This window comes from Cebus imitator, unplaced genomic scaffold (genome assembly GCF_001604975.1).
Source record: "Cebus imitator isolate Cc_AM_T3 unplaced genomic scaffold, Cebus_imitator-1.0 Scaffold47, whole genome shotgun sequence".
NCBI classification, from domain to species: Eukaryota; Metazoa; Chordata; class Mammalia; order Primates; family Cebidae; genus Cebus; species Cebus imitator.
The window spans coordinates 1,019,830-1,037,375 of NW_016107362.1; the positions used below are offsets into that span (position 1 = coordinate 1,019,830).

General features: G+C 42.9%; 1 protein-coding gene across 8 annotated transcripts in view; it reads left to right on the forward strand.

Annotated features, from left to right (window-relative positions):
• TLR1 (toll like receptor 1) overlaps window positions 1-17,546 on the forward strand; it is a 39,374-nt gene extending 21,828 nt beyond the window's left edge. Inside the window, exons 1-5 of one of the 8 annotated variants that reach the window (XR_005200001.1) lie at window positions 4,914-6,003; window positions 10,234-10,365; window positions 11,554-11,628; window positions 12,592-15,379; window positions 15,640-17,546. Coding sequence is in view for 6 of the 8 variants with exons in the window: in XM_037738010.1 (XP_037593938.1) it covers window positions 12,659-15,019 (2,361 nt within the window). In the remaining 2 variants the exon portion in view is untranslated. The other 7 variants (XM_037738007.1, XM_037738008.1, XM_037738005.1 and 4 more) reach the window with 7 other exon arrangements.

Genomic DNA, 17,546 nt, shown 5'->3' on the forward strand with positions numbered 1-17,546 from the left:
AAAAACAAAATTAGCTGGGTGTCGTTTCAGGATCCTGTAATCCCAGCTACTTGGGAGGCTGACGCAGGAGAATTGCTTGCACCTGGGAGGCAGAGGTTGTGGTGAGCCGAGATTGTGCCACTGCACTCCAGCCTGGGCAACAAGAGTGAAACTTTTAAAAAAAAAAATTACTGGGTGATATTAACTGGCTTCACCCCACCTCGGGCATAACTACTGATAAGTTGCAAAACCTGTTTTCTATCCTAAAGGGCAATACAGCCCTAGATTCTGCCAGGTATTTAACCCCTGCAGCACAAAAGGAAATTCAGGAAATAGAACAAGCTATTTCTCAGAGGCAACTAGATCACATAGACCCAAAATATTCAGTTCAATTGTTTGTTTTTCCTACCAAACATTCCCCAACAGGATTACTAGGACAGATGGCCCCAGGGCTACGCTTCCTAGAATGGGTCTTTTGCTCACATACTGGAACTAAAACACTATCTCCCTATATCCAGCTAGTTAGTAAAGTCATCTCTATTGGCCACAGATGATGCAATCTGTTGCTAGGTTATGACCCTGGTGTCATAAGAATTCCTTTGAGTAAAAAGCAATTCAAAGCAGCATTGCCTCTATCTGTAGATCTTTAGATAGCACTCTCTGATTATGCAGGCCATATAGAGCATGCCCTTCCTGCTGACAAACAACTTCAGTTCGTATCTCCTGTAGTTATGCCTACAAAAGTAGTTCACTCCCCCATACCTAACACTTTAATGCCTTTTAGTGACTCTGCTTACTCTATTTATTTATTGCAGTACCTTAAAACAGCCCTCATTAAGTCCTCTCTCAAGCCCACCCCACCCTTAAAAATATGCTCAGAAAGCAAAAGAAGGGGAATATGAGTAAAGACCCTGCAATCCTACTAGCACAAGCCTTATTTATCTTAAATTTCTTAAATTTAAATAACAAATTTCAATCAGCTATAGAAAAGCACTTTGCTAACCAGACATAAAACCTGCAGTTTTATGCGAAGATGTGAATAGTAATGTATGGCGTGGTCCAAATGATGTGCTAACATGGGGAAGAGGATATGATTGTGCTCACACCTCCTCAGACCCTTTTTAGATTCCAGCATGACACATCAAACCATACCATGGCATGGCTAGGACCCAACCTGGTACCAGAAATGAAGGAAATGACCCTGCAGGACCCACAGCCCCAGACAATGTGGCTCCGTTGGATGACACAAGCCCCAAACATCACCTGGGGGTTGCTGAAGAAGACAACTCAGGAGACTGAGCAAATCCTGCTCCAAACACAAACACCATTCACTCCAGATGATTTGTCCCTTTTTTATTCTCTCACTTTGCCTGCTACCTGTACCTGCTACGCTCTAGAAAACCCATCTTCTAAATCTGCCTTTTTTCTGACTGTTATTTAGGCAGACACTCCCTTCCCAGCCTCTAATAAATTCCACTGCTTGGCTAGAAAGGATTAACATCCCCCAGTGGGGTCATTTCATCAATGGCAAGTAACACTACAGGTCACTCCTTGATTGGAAAAAAATGTTACCAATCATACTCATGTTTGTGTCATGTTATTTACTAATTCTAGGATGCCAAGCCGGAACACTACTTATAACCACTGTGCCTGACAAACCTGTTGCTGCACACATCTGTGCTCTTCAATCAACAATACCTGATGCAAAAAACAGAAAAGGGGGAGATGTAGGAGATTGGTTAGGGTGGTGGGAAAAATTATAAGAAAGACACAAACATTCTTGGAAGGCCAGGAGGTTTGCAAAAGCTTCAGGAAAGAATAAGCTGAAGGCAGCTGTTCTTATCCTGGGGCAAAAGACAGTTAACAAGGGAATGTAGGGGAGTTTTTCTAAATAGCTTGTTTACTTATGTTGTCCTAAAACCAACCTTTGATCATTCACAGGCAGGACTGCTTTCTATTTAGGGGGTTGACAATGTCTATTACCCACAAACTGTGCTTGCTCTAGGTCTGTGTCATTAAATTGTACTAAATAAATGCGAGCATCGCTGGCTTATTGAGGCTGCCGCTCACTCTGGCAGGGGTTCCCTAGCTGCACTGACAGGCGAGCTTGTGTCTGTGTACTCTGTTTGTCTGTCACTCGGCCAGAGTCTGTGGGACAGACGCGGCAAGGACCCTTTCATGGAACAGTTAGTTGCCTGGCCAGCCAGGAGGAGCCAGGAAACCAATGTATGGGTGAGAAGAAGGAAGTATCCTCAGGGGAGATGCCAGGGGCTCTTCTCATCTATGTAGGGTGACATTGCCTGTTTGCTAGATGCCTGTGGACTGCCAGGTGAGTACTGGGGTGCCCTGAAAATGTCAGAGGGTCTCAAAGGCTTGTTAGTACAAAGCGCTATGACCCACTGTGGTAAGAAGGGTCACTGAGTGGTGACAACCTGAGCTTGCCACTGTTACGGGCTGTGTGAGTGGCCACAGACCACAGGTAGTGGTTGAGGTGATGTTATAAAAGCTAGAGGAAGAGTGACAGGAAAGCATATGAGAACCTCCACATTTGTGTTGGCATCCAGCTTGGTGGATGAGCTTGATGAGATGGAAACTCTAAGAATAAGAGCTTAAGGACTAAGGGAAACCCTTATAAAGGTTTATAAGTGGCAGCAGCCTGCCACTTTATCTGGCTGATAGGGAGGAAGTTGTGCTGGCTGAAAGTGTGAGCTGTCCTTGCCAAACTGGACTGGGATGCTAATCTTTGGCAACCAACTAGGAGTCAGATAAAGATGTAGAGGTTATTTTGGTGGACAAGGATAACTCTTCTTCCCTTTTGAGAGCAAGACCACTCATGCAGAAGAATGCAAAAGCCCAACACATGCAGCCAGGCAATCGCTGACAGCCTTCCCAGGCAACCTTAACTGTCCATGAGTACACCTTGGCAAAATTAGTGGGCATAGCAAACACTTTTAAATAGCTGCAAAGAGAAAGCCTAGCCTCATGGATGATGCAGCTGTGGGACACTTGTGGGGATAGTATTTCCTTAGCGGGGAGTGAAGCTGGAAAAATGAGTAACATTACCCACCCATCCTGCTTGGAGACAGTATTTGCACAACATAGAACAGTTGAGGACAGTCGTAGTCTTAAGGACTGGATTATCCTGGCTATGAAAGAGGCCTGGCCAAATGAAGGAGATTTCGCAGCTCAGACCCTGGCATGGTGCTCTCTGGAGGAAACAGAGAGCAATTTAAGGGAGTTGATGAGCCTGCATCAGGTAATTTATACCCAACAGTTTGCAAAACTTGATAAAACTATGTTTACCTCGGGCATGAAAATTAAGCTGCTGCCAGCTGGCCTGCGGGAGTGGAATGGTCCTCTCATGTCCCTGCGGATCCCCCTTTGTGGTAAGAGATGTATACGATGTGGGAGAAGCTACAGGTGATTTTGGAAAAACTGGAAAGGTTAGAGATAAAGTCTGACTGGTTACTAAAGGAAAAGGGGAAAAGGGAGAAGCCAATTCTGCCGAACGAGAAAAGGGAGGCCTAAAAGGACTTTAAGTTAGAATGACCGGGAAACGAACTGTGGTATGATCTGATCTCAGCTAGAGTAGGCAAAGAAAAAATAGATCAGCAACCCAGGGCCAGATGAGTGGGCCTTTGAAAGACCTGAATTCTGATCAACAGCTTAGACCCTTCCTACTGTCCTACCAGAAGAAGGAGAAGAAAAAGGCCTCGGTAAAAGTACTCCAGTCTCTGTGTTCCAGGGTGGACTTTTCCCCAGCCTAGTGACTAGGGGTGGGGCCGAGGTTGCCTCCATGCAATTGCAATGGGGGTGGCCAAGCCCCCGTGTGGATGGAGCTCACAATCTGTAGGAGTCCAGAAACAAGCAGAGGACCTTAGCTTTAGTGGACACGGTTGCAGAAAATGCACCTTAATTTTGAAGACTTAGAATGAAAACAAATGAAATATCTCGTTAATAATGTTTTATATTCATTGCAAGTGAAATAATAGTTTGAATATACTAGATTAAATAAAATATTTTAAAAAATTTTAAAACGAAGCTGTATTCTCCGAGAATGGCAGTTTTCCCTGGGAGATGCAGCTGTGTCGATGCGTGGGTGTACGTGATTACAAGTGTGTGTTTGTTCAATGGTGACCTGCTGGACAACAGGGGGAAAAAGAGGTAGGTGGATGCCTCTGAATTATATATTTTATTTTATTTATTTAGTTTTTGAGATGGAGTCTTGCTCTGTCACCCAGGCTGGAGTGCAGTGGCATGATCTCGGCTCATTGCAACCTCCACCTCTTGGGTTCAAGCGATTCTCCTGCCTCAGCCTCCTGAGTAGCTGGGATTACAGGCGCCCGCCACGACACCTGGCTAATTTTTGTGTTTTTTAGTAGAGATGGGGTTTCACCATGTTGGCCAGGCTGGTCTCGAACTCCTGATCTCAGGTGTTCCACCCGCCTCAGCCTCCCAAAGTGCTGGGATTATAGGCATGAACCACTGTGCCTGGGCCTGAATTATACACTTTAAACAGGTGAAATTTTTTATGGTTTGTGAATTATATCTCAATAAAGCTTTGCTAAAAAAAAAACATGACTAACTACAGATCACATCTCACTGACAGCATATTTTTACTGCCTTGAATCCAAAAAGAAATGCCCAGGTACGGGCTAGTGGGGGCAGAGACACACATACCTGTAATCATGTACACAGCTGCGAGTGGTGGGGATGAGTCAGTGGGGAAATTTCGACAGAATTCAGAGTGATGAGGCAGTTCCCTTACTGCCCTGCCGACTTCTCTCCCCTGGGCGTTGCTCCCTCAGTCTGGATTCACAAAGCCAATGCCTTTGGGAGCCAGGAACTAAATTCTTAGTCAAAGACACCTCCCTCCTGTCCAGTTATGGGTCTCAGGGAGGAAATGGCAGGTAGGGGGTTTCATTCTTTCAGTTTCAGAAAATATTTTCGGACATAACACATTTCACCTATTAAACAAATTCTGGGGTAAGGGGAAACAGAGAGAGACAATAAGGACATTCCACGTCGAAAAGGATCTCAGCGTTCTCAGTTTAGGGAATTTGGCCTTGCTGGCTGTGTGGTAGAAAAGCTGATGATGGGTGAGGATTTTGGAGGGTGGGAATGGAGGCAGTTTTGTCATCCCCACATCCGGTTTGTGACTGGACACCATGCGGGCTGAGATCAAGTTCAGAGGCAGTCAGCTGGAATCCCTTAGCTCTGTTTGCCCTTTTTTGTTTTGTTATTTTGTTGTTGTTATTATTGGAAAAGATAAGGGCAGAGCTATCTGAATGCTTCCTTGAATGCTGACAACGAACTCCATGATTTTTATAAACCCCATGTGAAAAACGTGCTAAGAATCTCTTTTCTTCTTAGCATGTTTTTAAAGCTTAGAGTTTATAAAAATATGGTTTGAAGAAAGTTTGAAAAGATCAGTGGAAAAAAATTCAGCACCAAATTTTCTCTGAAAATCAACTTGTCAAAAAAGACATGACTAACATCCATCCTGTAACCAGCGCATGAATGATCTTCCCTCCTTACGAATGTACTTCAGCAAAACTTTAATCTTGACCCCCCACTTTCCACTTTTAATAGTGGATGGATGAAAAGGCAAGAAGAAAAACAAAGCCAAAACACACCCAGATGTACACTTCCGCCAGCATGGCCCCCGAGGCATTTTGAATTCAGCCACTTATGATCTGTGGATTATTAACTCTACCTCATTTACTTCATCAGCGTAAACAATAGTAAACTGACTGTAGCGAAATACAGAACCATGGAAACATGATTCTATTTTAATACAGGCCCATCAGTTAACCCACAGGCTATGCTACATATGAATAAGAGAAAATGTTTCTTCTTAACTATGTAATGTAATTCCAGTGGAATTCGGTAGGTGGCATAGAAGAGCTTTTTTGTTTTGCTTTGTCTTCAACACTAAATGTGGTTAACAGTGAAATAAATCTCCAAGGAAGTGCTTGAGTCTCTCACAGACTGCCAAACGGAACAGACAAGCAGGTTGTCTTGGTAAGCGATGTCTTATTTTATTTTGTGAAACAAAATAATTGTATAGCTAGTTATTAAGTACAGAAATTTCAAAAGTCTGTGTAAGTCCTGGGTGTTTTTCTAAGTGGGTTATATTTCTGATATGTATGTAGTTACTGTGTAGTTTGTACTGGCATTTGTGTATCAGTTCTGAGTCCTAAATCAGGGAAAGTCCCCCTGCTGCTCCGGGAATAGCACCTTGTATGTGATTTGCTTACCAGAAATATTTTTGAGTTGGGAAATAAATATCTGGGCCACAAACGTCTTCTGGTTTTCTTCCAGAGCAGCTGCTAGTTGTTGATTTCAGTTGGCATTTCTCTTCACCCCATCCCGCCTTTTTTCTGTTTGCAATGTTAAGGAAAATGAGATATAATTCAGTTTCTCCCAGAGGCAATGCTGCTGTTCAACTCTCCTACTTTTATGGGCAGGTTTGTTTCAGTTTTTTCCTCTGGGCCTTTCCCACTAGCTAGTCCTTCTGTTTCTCAGGCCACTAACACTGTTGTGGGGAGCTAGTCAGGTAGAATTGCAGGTTTTGAAAATGTTTCCCAGGCTACACCTGATTTGGTCAAAAGACTTTAAAGTGAATGTGTTTTATATGTGTTTTTATAACAAACAAAAAGCAAAAGGTCACAAGACCACATATGAAACAAAGCAGAACAGTTCTTGAACCGGCTTAGATTCTTTTAACCTGTGGTTAATTGCTAGCTGGTCTTGTGCAGAGAAGGCCTTTAGTAAATATTTACGGGGACTAAACTTAATCAGCCAGATAAATTGTATGGATATTATCCATTAAGACCAGCCTAAGCCTTGATTTGACATCCCCAAAGTCTCCAAACTAAGACAAATTAAATGTATTGATTCATTGTATCACGTAATGTGAGGCTAAACCTATCATAATAATGAAAATTGACAGAAACATACCTAGAGGCATTTTACACTTTCAAATTAAAGCATCCTTTTCTGCTCAGCTTATTTTTTTTTTTGGTAGTAAAATAGTATTTTGAGCAAAAAATACTTTGGTCTAGGAAGCTGAGACATTAATTTTCATTGATTTAGCAAGTTTGGTATATAAAACTCAAAGATCCTAGAAAATCAGTTATTCCTGTGTATAACATTTTGATTTCTTAATTATAGAAATAATAATGGTTTCATAAACTGAGTACCTGAAATTAATGACTTAAAATGAAAGGGCAAAATGGAGATTGGGCAAATAGAAGATATTTGAGTCAATTAACGTAGCTCAGCATAAAACCGAAGCCCTGCTTTCACTAGATGCTTGCGTTAGCAGTAGTCAATCCACATGGGTCTGTAGCAACTTGATTCTTGCCCCCTTAGTGGAAAGAACTTGTCTGAGGGGCATAAGGCAGAGTGACAGACCGAGGCAAATTGTAGAGGAAGAGTGACGGTGTCATGCCCAGGACAGGTTCCAGCCCTTACGGAGGTCTGAGGGGAGTGGGTGATGAGCAAATAGCTGAAAGAACACTCAGGGGGCTGTAGGAAGGTGAAAGGTGATTTTATTCAGCAGCCGCTTGCATCAGCACCTTACTTACACTGATTCTCTCAGTCTGTCTGCCTTGTCCCAGCTGCTTAGTCCAGCAGCTTCCACATACAGCTGTGCATCTGGTTCTCCCTTGCCTTCAGGATCAGCAGCTTAACTCTTTCTCTTTCTGGGCACGAGTGAGCCGAGCTGTATCCTGACTCCCCTCTGTCCATTTGCAAAGACAGACAGCTTTGTCTCTCTCTCTTTCTCTGGGCTCCAGCATGCCTGTACAGTGTCAGTAGGGCAATTATACCTTTTATAGACAATAGTGGCTTACAGCCAAGTGATGAGGCTTACCTATGTTATGACTATGGTGGTGAGCTTCTTTATGTTACATCTACATGACCATGATAACATGTAGAGTTATACGCCTGCGCTTTAAACTTGCTGAGTTACTCTGGATGTTTACCTTGGCCTATCCTTGACCAAAGCATAGCCACGTTCCTTACAGAGAGTTTATTAAAAAATTTTAGGGCCGGGTATGCTGGCTTATGCCTGTAATCCCTGCACTTTGGGAGGCCGAGGTGGACAGATCATGAGGCGAGGAGTTCAAGATCAGCCTGACCAGCATGGCAAAGCCCCATCTGTACTAAAAATACAAAAATTAGCTGGGCATGGTGGTAGGTACGTGCCTATAATCCCAGCTCCTCAGGAGGCTGAGGCAAGAAAATCACTCAGATCCAGAAGGTGGAGGTTGCAGTGAGCTGAGATGATGCCATTGCCTTCCAGAAGGTGGAGGTTGCAGTGAGCTGAGATGATGCCATTGCCTTCCAGCCTGGATGACAGAGCAAGAGACAAAACAAAAGTTTTATATCAGGAACGAAAGGAAGTAAAGTATACTTTGAAGAGAGATCCAAGTACCTAGTTTAACCTTTGACTTGGGGCTTATTTGTTGGCAGGCTTGTGGGGTTTTTCGTCTCTTCTCCACTGATTCTTCCCTTGGGGTGGCCTGTCTGCATGTGCAGTGGCCTGCCAGCACTTGAGGGGGCCACATGCACACTGTGTTTACTGAAGCTGTGCACATGCTCACTGGAGACATTTTCCCCTTCCCAGACAAGCATTCCTAGAGGAAGGTCACATGCCAGTTAAAGGCCGCCATTTTGCCTCTTAGTATGCATGCTCGAGCCTGCTTGCCCAACTCCTGAGAGTTTATCAGGAGGCTGCTAACCACCATCTTTAGGTGTGTTTTCTATTGATTAGGAGACTGACTTTCCCTGGTGCTGGCTGCAACCAGTGATTATTCTAGAGAGACTGTTTAACAACTACCTGACCATCAACTGATGGTCACCTGATATTCCTGGTTGGGTGGGGGGCCTTCTCCTGCCCTGCTCATGTCTGCCTAAGTACCTACTCTAACACTTGGGGACAGGCAGTTTTAGAAATTTATATCTTTTTGTGACGATGGCTGTTAAGGGAAAAAGGACAACTTTCTTTTTTTTTTTTTTTTTTTTGAGATGGAGTTTCGTTCTTGTTAGCCAGGCTGGAGTGCAATGGCCTGATCTCGGCTCACCTCCACTTCCTGGGTTCAGGCAATTCTCCTGCCTCAGCCTCCTGATACAACTTTCATCTTGCATGTGGTAGGTTCTGTGAGGCAAGCACTCACACCCTTGCAGGGGGTCCTGTCTGCCCTGTCTCTATGATCACTTTTTTTTTTTGCACTGTCGCCCAGACTGGAGTGCAGTGGTGTAATATTGGCTCACTGCAACCTCTACCTCCCAGGTTCAAGTGATTCTCCTGCCTCAGCCTATTGAGTAGCTGGGATTACTGGAGTGTGTCACCACGCCCAGCTAATTTTTTGTATTTTTTTTAGTAGAGACGGGTTTCACTATGTTGGCCAGGCTGGTCTCAAACTCCTGACCTTGTGATCCACCCATCTCGGCCTCCAAAAGTGCTGGGATTACAGGCATGAGCCACTGTGCCTGACCTCTATGATCACTTTTGCATACTGTGACTGACAATGCTGATCACTCCTTCCATGGACTCTGGTATTGGCTAGGAGTTGGAAAGAGCCCTGATCTGGATTCAGGCATAGGAATAAGCAGGGGACCTTACTTGGACCATAAGGCCAGACCACTTTTGCTTTGCCCTGTAACAGATTGCTCTGTTTTGAGATATTAGGCACTGCACCAGGGTATTATTTTTATTCCTATTATTTTAGTCCATTTGGATTGCCATAACAAAGTACCACGGACTGAGTGGCTTATAAACAACAGACATTTATTTCTCACAGTTCTGGAGGTAAGAAGTCTGAGATCAGGATGGTAATGTGGTTGGGTTCTGGCGAGGGCCCTCTTCTGGTTTGCAGATGCCACCTTCTTGTATTTTCACATGTCAGAAAGACAGCCAGAGAGCTCTCTGGAGTCCTTTTTATAAGGGTACTAATCTGACTCATAAAGGCTCTGTCCTTATGACTTATTTACTTCCCAATTCTCTCCTGCTGATACCATCACATTGGGGGCTAGGATTTCAACATAAGAATTTCATGGGGCACAACCATTCAAGCTATAATATCCATTGAAGTATTGCTCCTTGAGTGAGCAGCTCTTTCAGGAAGCTGGAGATGAAGAATTGGGAAATTTCTACGTCTTTCAGTCAAATACAATCAATGTCATAAAAACACCACCTTGACTTTTGACATGAACTTTCATGTCTGCCTCATCTTCCTTGCTCAGGGTCTTCATGAACACTAGTAGAGTGCCAGGCCTTCTTCCATGTTGGAAGAAATCAGGATAACAAAGGCATATCGGGCTCCTCTGCAAAAGAAATCAGGATAATAAAGGCATATCGGGCACCTCTACAAAACAGTAAGTCCAAGGAAGGCTCCAAAACCCAGATAAGTTTGCATGTCTACATTGGGGGATTTTGAATTATTTAGGTTCTCTGTGCTCATTGAGATATGGGAGGGGATATATGAAGAGGAATTTGGTGCTTTGCTGATGCTGATGGCTTGCTTGTCTGACAGTTCTAGGGGATTTTGAATAAGTTCCTTGTGAGAACTGTGTAGCTGTGTAATCCCAGCTGAAAGGTCTCTGAAGGTGAGGCGTGCACACTCTAGAGTTCATCCTAACGCGGCTCGCACTATTCTCACATGCCACTGGAATGCTGGCCACAAAATTGTGTCTGAGCTAGAGCGGTTTGAATACTGGTACAATAGGCATAACCTAAAACGATGCCTACCACTGCGTAGAGAATACATACATATTTGATGAATGAGTAAAAAAAGTACTCTGAACAAGAGAGAGGAGGAAACATCTCCCTTTCTTGAAACCTTCCAGGGTTCGCCACCCCCCCATCATTCTTGGAATAGAATCCCAACTCCTTGCAATGATCGACAAAGCCTGAGTGATCTTGGCTCTAACTCCTGTCATCTTCCCTCATTCCATGCTAACATTGACCTTCCCACTCCTTCTCAGACAAGCCAAGCTCAATTTCGTCTCAGGACCTTCATACTTGCCTTTTGCCAGAAATGTTCTTCCCCCAGATCTTCCTATAGGTTACTCATTCACTTCATTCTGATTTCTGCGCTAGTGTCATCATCTCAAAAAGGCCTTCTCTAATTCATCACTCAAAATAGCCACGCCAGGCCAGGCTTGGTGGCTTATGCCTTCTAATCCCAGCACTTTGGGAGGCCAAGGCAGGTGGATCACATGGTCAGGAATTCAAGTCCAGCCTGGCCAGATAGTGAAACCCTATCTCTACTAAAAATACAAAAATTAGCCGTGCATGGTGGCAGGTGCCTGTAATCCCAGCTACTGGGGAGGCTGAGGCAGAGAATTGCTTGAACGCGGGAGGCAGAGGTTGCAGTGAACCGAGATTGTGCCACTGCACTCCAGCCTGGGTGACAGAATGAGACTCTGTCTCAAAAAAAAAAAGACACCTCCAAGCACTATCTCATACCTACTACAATTTACCCTGCTTTATTTTTCTCCATAATACCTATCACTACAGGAACTTGAGTTTGGTCATTCATCTATTTTCTGTCTCCCCACTAGGTAAAAACCTCCGTGGGAATTTGGACTTTATCTTGTTCATTGGTCTGTCTCCAGTTCCTAAAACATGGCCAGGAGTTGATCAATAAATATTGGTTGAATAAATAAATAGATGAATAAATGGATCTTCTGAGACACCTTTTATCATGATCTAATTACCTTTTGAATAAGACCAAAGTTAGACCCCAACTGTGTATAGGTCATAAAGGGTAATAGAAGAGCAGTCCCAATACCAGCATTTGGGATACCTCTCGAGAAAGTCATATGGAGATGCATGTCAGAGAACGAAAGTACACCATGTGAGTTTTAGCTGGAGTTCTAAATTATTTTGGGAAATCTTGGGGCCAGAGAACTTTCCATGAACCCATCTGTATTAGTTTCCTGAGGCTGCTGTAACAAATTATCATAAACATGGTGGCTTTTCCTTTATCCATCTGGAAAGCAGAAGTCAAAACTCAAGGTGTCAGCAGGGCCGCCCTTGCTCTAGAGGCTCCTCTAGTTTGTGGTAGCTATTGCTGTCCCTTGCCTTGTAGCTGCTGCACTTGTTTCTGCCTCCACTGTCACGTGGCCTTCTCTTCTGTGTCTCGGTTGTCTCTTCTCTTGTCTCTCTGTCAAAAGTCCCTCTGCCTTTCTCTTATAAGGGCACTTGTCATTGGATTTATGGCCTGCCTGGATAATTCGGGATGACCTCCTCATGTCAAGATCCTTAACTTTATTATCTCTGCAAAGACCCCTTTCCCAAGGAAGGTAACATTCCTGGCTTCTGGGGATTAGGACATGGTTAAGATGTAAACATATCTTTTGGTGAGCCACCATTCAACCTATTACCCTAACTGTATTAAAATTCATTTGATTAGAACTGGCCTAATTATTTACCTGTATATGTATACTTCCCTAGTTTTAGACTGTATAACCCGAAAGAATGTAGACTTCATTTTATGAGTCTCTAATAAAGAAATGTTTAATGTCAGCCATGATTAATTTCGTGTATTTTTAAAATGTATGTAATGTATCTCATCATTTTATGCATTTTTTTTCTAGAATCTGTATCTCTATCAAGATGCTCTGAAGAACAGCTTCTACCTTTAGGAATGCCTAGTGTTACAAAATGACTAGCATCTTCCATTTTGCCATTATCTTCATGTTAATACTTCAGATCAGAACACAATTATCCGAAGAAAGTGAATTTTTAGTTGATAGGTCAAATAACGGTCTCATTCACATTCCTAAAGACTTATCCCAGAAAACAACAGTCTTAAATATATCGCAAAATTATATATCTGAGCTTCGGACTTCTGACATCTTATCACTGTCGAAGCTGAGGATTTTGATAATTTCTCATAATAGAATCCAGTATCTTGATATCAGTGTTTTCAAATTCAACCAGGAATTGGAATACTTGGATTTGTCCCACAACAAGTTGGTTGAGATTTCTTGCCACCCTACTGTGAACCTCAAGCACCTGGACCTGTCATTTAATGCATTTGATGCCCTGCCTATATGCAAAGAGTTTGGCAGTATGTCTCGACTAAAATTTCTGGGGTTGAGTGCTACACATTTAGAAAAATCTAGTGTGCTGCCAATTGCTCATTTGAATATCAATAAGGTCTTGCTGGTCTTAGGAGAGCCTTATGGGGAAAAAGAAGACCCCGAGGCCCTTCAAGACTTTAACACTGAGAGCCTGCACATTGTTTTCCCTGCAAATAAAGAATTCCATTTTATTTTGGATGTGTCAGTCAGGACTGTAGCAAATCTAGAACTATCTAATATCAAGTGTATGCTGGAAGATAACGAATGTTCTTACTTCCTAAATATTCTGGCAAAACTTCAAAGCAATCCAAAGTTATCAAGTGTTACTTTAAACAACATTGAAACAACTTGGAATTCTTTCATTAGGATCTTCCAGCTGGTTTGGCATGCAGCCATACAGTATTTCTCAATTTCAAACGTGAAACTACAGGGTCAGTTGGACTTCAGAGATTTTAATTATTCTGGCACTTCCCTGAAGGCCTTGTCAATACACCAAGTTGTCACCGATGTGTTCAGTTTTCCACAAAGTGATATCTACAAGATATTTGCAAATATGAACATCAAAAATTTAACAGTGTCTGGTACACACATGGTCCACATGCTTTGCCCATTCAAAATTAGCCCGTTCCTGTATTTGGATTTTTCCAATAACCTCTTAACAGACACAGTTTTTGAAAATTGTGGTCACCTTACTGAGTTGGAGACACTTATTTTACAAATGAATCAATTAAAAGAACTTTCAAAAATAGCTCATATGACTAAACAGATGAAGTCTCTGCAACAACTGGATATCAGCCAGAATTCTCTAAGCTATGATGAAAATGAAGGAGATTGCTCTTGGACTAAAAGTTTATTAAGTTTAAACATGTCTTCAAATATACTTACTGACTCTGTTTTCAGATGTTTACCTCCCAGGATCAAGGTACTTGATCTTCACAGCAATAAAATAAAGAGCATTCCTAAACAAGTTGTAAAACTGGAAGCTTTGCAGGAACTCAATGTTGCTTTCAATTCTTTAACCGACCTTCCTGGATGTGGCAGCTTTAGTAGCCTTTCTGTATTGATCATTGATCACAATTCAGTTTCCCACCCATCAGCTGATTTCTTCCAGAGCTGCCAGAAGATGAGGTCAATAAATGCAGGGAACAATCCATTTCACTGTACCTGTGATCTAAGAGAATTTGTCAAAAATATAGGCCAAGTATCAAGTGAAGTGATAGAAGGCTGGCCTGATTCTTATAAGTGTGACTACCCAGATGGTTATAGAGGAACCCCACTGGAGGACTTTCACATGTCTGAATTATCTTGCAACATAACTCTGCTGATCATCACCATTGGGGCCACCATGCTGGTGTTGGCTGTGACTATGACCTCCCTCTGCATCTACTTGGATCTGCCCTGGTATCTTAGGATGGTGTGCCAGTGGACCCAGACCCAACGCAGGGCCAGGAACGTACCCTTAGAAGAACTCCAAAGAAATCTCCAGTTTCATGCTTTTATTTCATATAGTGAACACGATTCTTACTGGGTGAAAAATGAATTAGTACCAAACCTAGAGAAAGAAGGTATGCAGATTTGCCTTCATGAGAGAAACTTTGTTCCTGGCAAGAGCATTGTGGAAAACATCATCAACTGCATTGAGAAGAGTTACAAGTCCATCTTTGTCTTGTCTCCCAACTTTGTCCAGAGCGAGTGGTGCCATTATGAACTCTACTTTGCACACCACAATCTCTTCCATGAAGGATCTAATAACTTAATCCTCATCTTGCTGGAACCCATTCCGCAGTACTCCATTCCTGCCAGCTATCACAAGCTCAAATCGCTCATGGCCAGGAGGACTTATTTGGAATGGCCCAAGGAAAAGAGCAAACATGGGCTTTTCTGGGCTAACCTAAGGGCAGCTATTAATATTAAGCTGACAGAGCAAGCAAAAAAATAGATTACACATCAAACGAAAAGTATTCCTCTTGTCGATATTGCTGCTTTTGGAAGTTCCAACAAGGACTTTATTTTGCATCAACACAAATGTAAACACAATTGTGCATGTATGATGTAGGTAAAAAAACATACTTTCAGGCCCCAGTTCACCAGTTATATGTGGTGTTAAAAATTAATAAAATGATATAACTTTGATTTAAACAGTTAATTTCTGACACACGAGGGATACACTTGTTTCTTTGCTATAACTGGGTTCTGAATTTATCATGAAGTCAAGAGAAGTACCTGTTTCTCCTCACTGGTGTGTGTTTTGGTGTGCCGTGGTCAATACTGGAAAACTCCATGACTTTTATGAGTACAGGTATTGATCGACTTACCACCTATGCAACTTACGACCATTCGACTTTACGACCACAATTGCGAGCCACAACTGCTCCGCATCTGGCAGCACAAACGTTGCCCAGCTGGGCGTACGACAGTGTGGACCAGCTTCCGGCAGCACTACCATCTCCGCGTGCACCATTTCAACTGTACATATAGTCTACTCAACTTACGACCAAATTGTGTTACAACCGATCCGCGGTCCTGACCATGGTCGTAAGTCAAGCACTAGCTGTATAGCTGGGATTATATAGCATATTTCCACAGCTGCTGATGCTTTCCTCGTTTCCATGGTGGATTCCACTCAACTTATTGATGGCTGTTCATTGATAATGCTGGAGACTCTATGCCTGAAGGGTCTCCCCCAACCCCCTACCATGATGCCCACACAAAGGGCAATTCAGAAATGCTGGAAGCTGTCCTTGGAAACAGCCTTCAACTAATGTCAGAAAGAGAGTTGGTGGATAAATACCCCAACTTTCTTATTCATTTTTTGAGATAAATCTGGGGTATACTTTACATTCTCCCTGAGTTCCCCAGTAGGATAAAATTCTGGTCGTCCACAGTAGAAATGGCTTGATAAAGTATTCTTGAATGGCTTCCTTCCTATTTTTTTCTGATTTACTTATTCCTCTATGGGTATTCCATGGGATTACCTCTGTGATAAACTACTTGTCACTGAATATTTGTCTCTGGTTCTGCTTCAGAGGAAGCCCAGACCGAGAGAGTGTTCTACCTCAGTCCAAATGGAAAATCTGAGTCGGGTTTCTACGGCTGGAGATCTTGCTGAGATTCTGGTTGTATGAACTAACATGCACAAGAACCTTTGCTCTCCTGATTAGAAGGAGTAATATAGTTGTTACATAATGCTTCTATATATAGCATCTGTCTCTTTGGGGAACTATGTAAGTAGAGCATGAGCAGATGGGACAGTGTAAGGAATGGATATATCCGAAGCTTTTTATACCCATCAAACATCCTGTCAGTCGATCTTTTTACTCTGGCAGTCAGCTCTGAGCAGGTGTAGTCTGACAAGAACTTTGTTATAACTACACCATGTATCTTTCACTTTATGTCCCGTGACTTCACTGATACCACTGCAAGAGTTGCTTATAGAAGCCTGTTCAACCATTCTAATACATGCACAAACCTGAAGTGCCAGGGATACCTCTATGGGATGGGAGGCATTATACAAAGCTTCTTTCTTCTATTCTTGAGTTTTAAAATGAGATAGATATAATCTATACCTTTTCTTATACAATCCCCAGTGGCATTGAGCTTTACTTACCCACAGGGGTAACCAGCTCAGCAACTTGCTTTTGAATTGACTTTCCCTTCCTTGGTCACTCTTTTCATTCCCCTCACTCTTGAGCCCTGAGATCACCCCTCCAAACAAATAAACTTCCCTTAACTCAAGGAGTCTAGAAAAAAATAAAAAGCAACAAACAACAAAAAACCTACAAATGACCCACACAAAGCTTTCATCTCAGTCTTTACTTTTCTGAGTGGGAAGGAACCCAAATAACACATGCATATACTATTAGCTTCTTGCCTTAAAGAACTTACTGTCAATCAGAGAACACTACATGCATCCAAATAACTAAAATAAAAGTCAATGAAACAAAGCTATAAAATGGAAGTTCAGAGGCTGCTTAAATTGAGTGAAAAAAAATCTTCTTGAAGGTTCTATCCAAGATGGCCATTTGGGAACAGCTAGGAGTTGCAGCTCCCAGTGAAAGCACAGAGGGTGAGTGGACGCTGCATTTTTATAGCCCACGGACCAGGAGATTCCCAGGTGGAGGAGACCCACGGGTCGCCAGTGAGGCTGTTTTGGCCGGCGTGGTTCTTTCAGTCAGCGGGGCTGCTTTGGCCTGCACGGCTGCTTTGTCGGTGGCCTGGCTGGCGGTTCTCCATACAAAATACACTGGTCTGGGTGCCCTTTTGGCTGGCGATTGGAGCCCTGGGAAGCCGCACATTCATCTGATTAAAGAGGGGACTGAACAGGGAGCCAGGCCAGGAGATTCCTGAGCAAAAAAAGCGCCACGAATCTCAGCACCGCTGTTTGAGCCGGCGCAGTAGTTCGCTGCATGGGAAACAGATCCCAGCGCCCTTTCAATAGGCGGCTGGAACACCTGGGATAAAAAAAA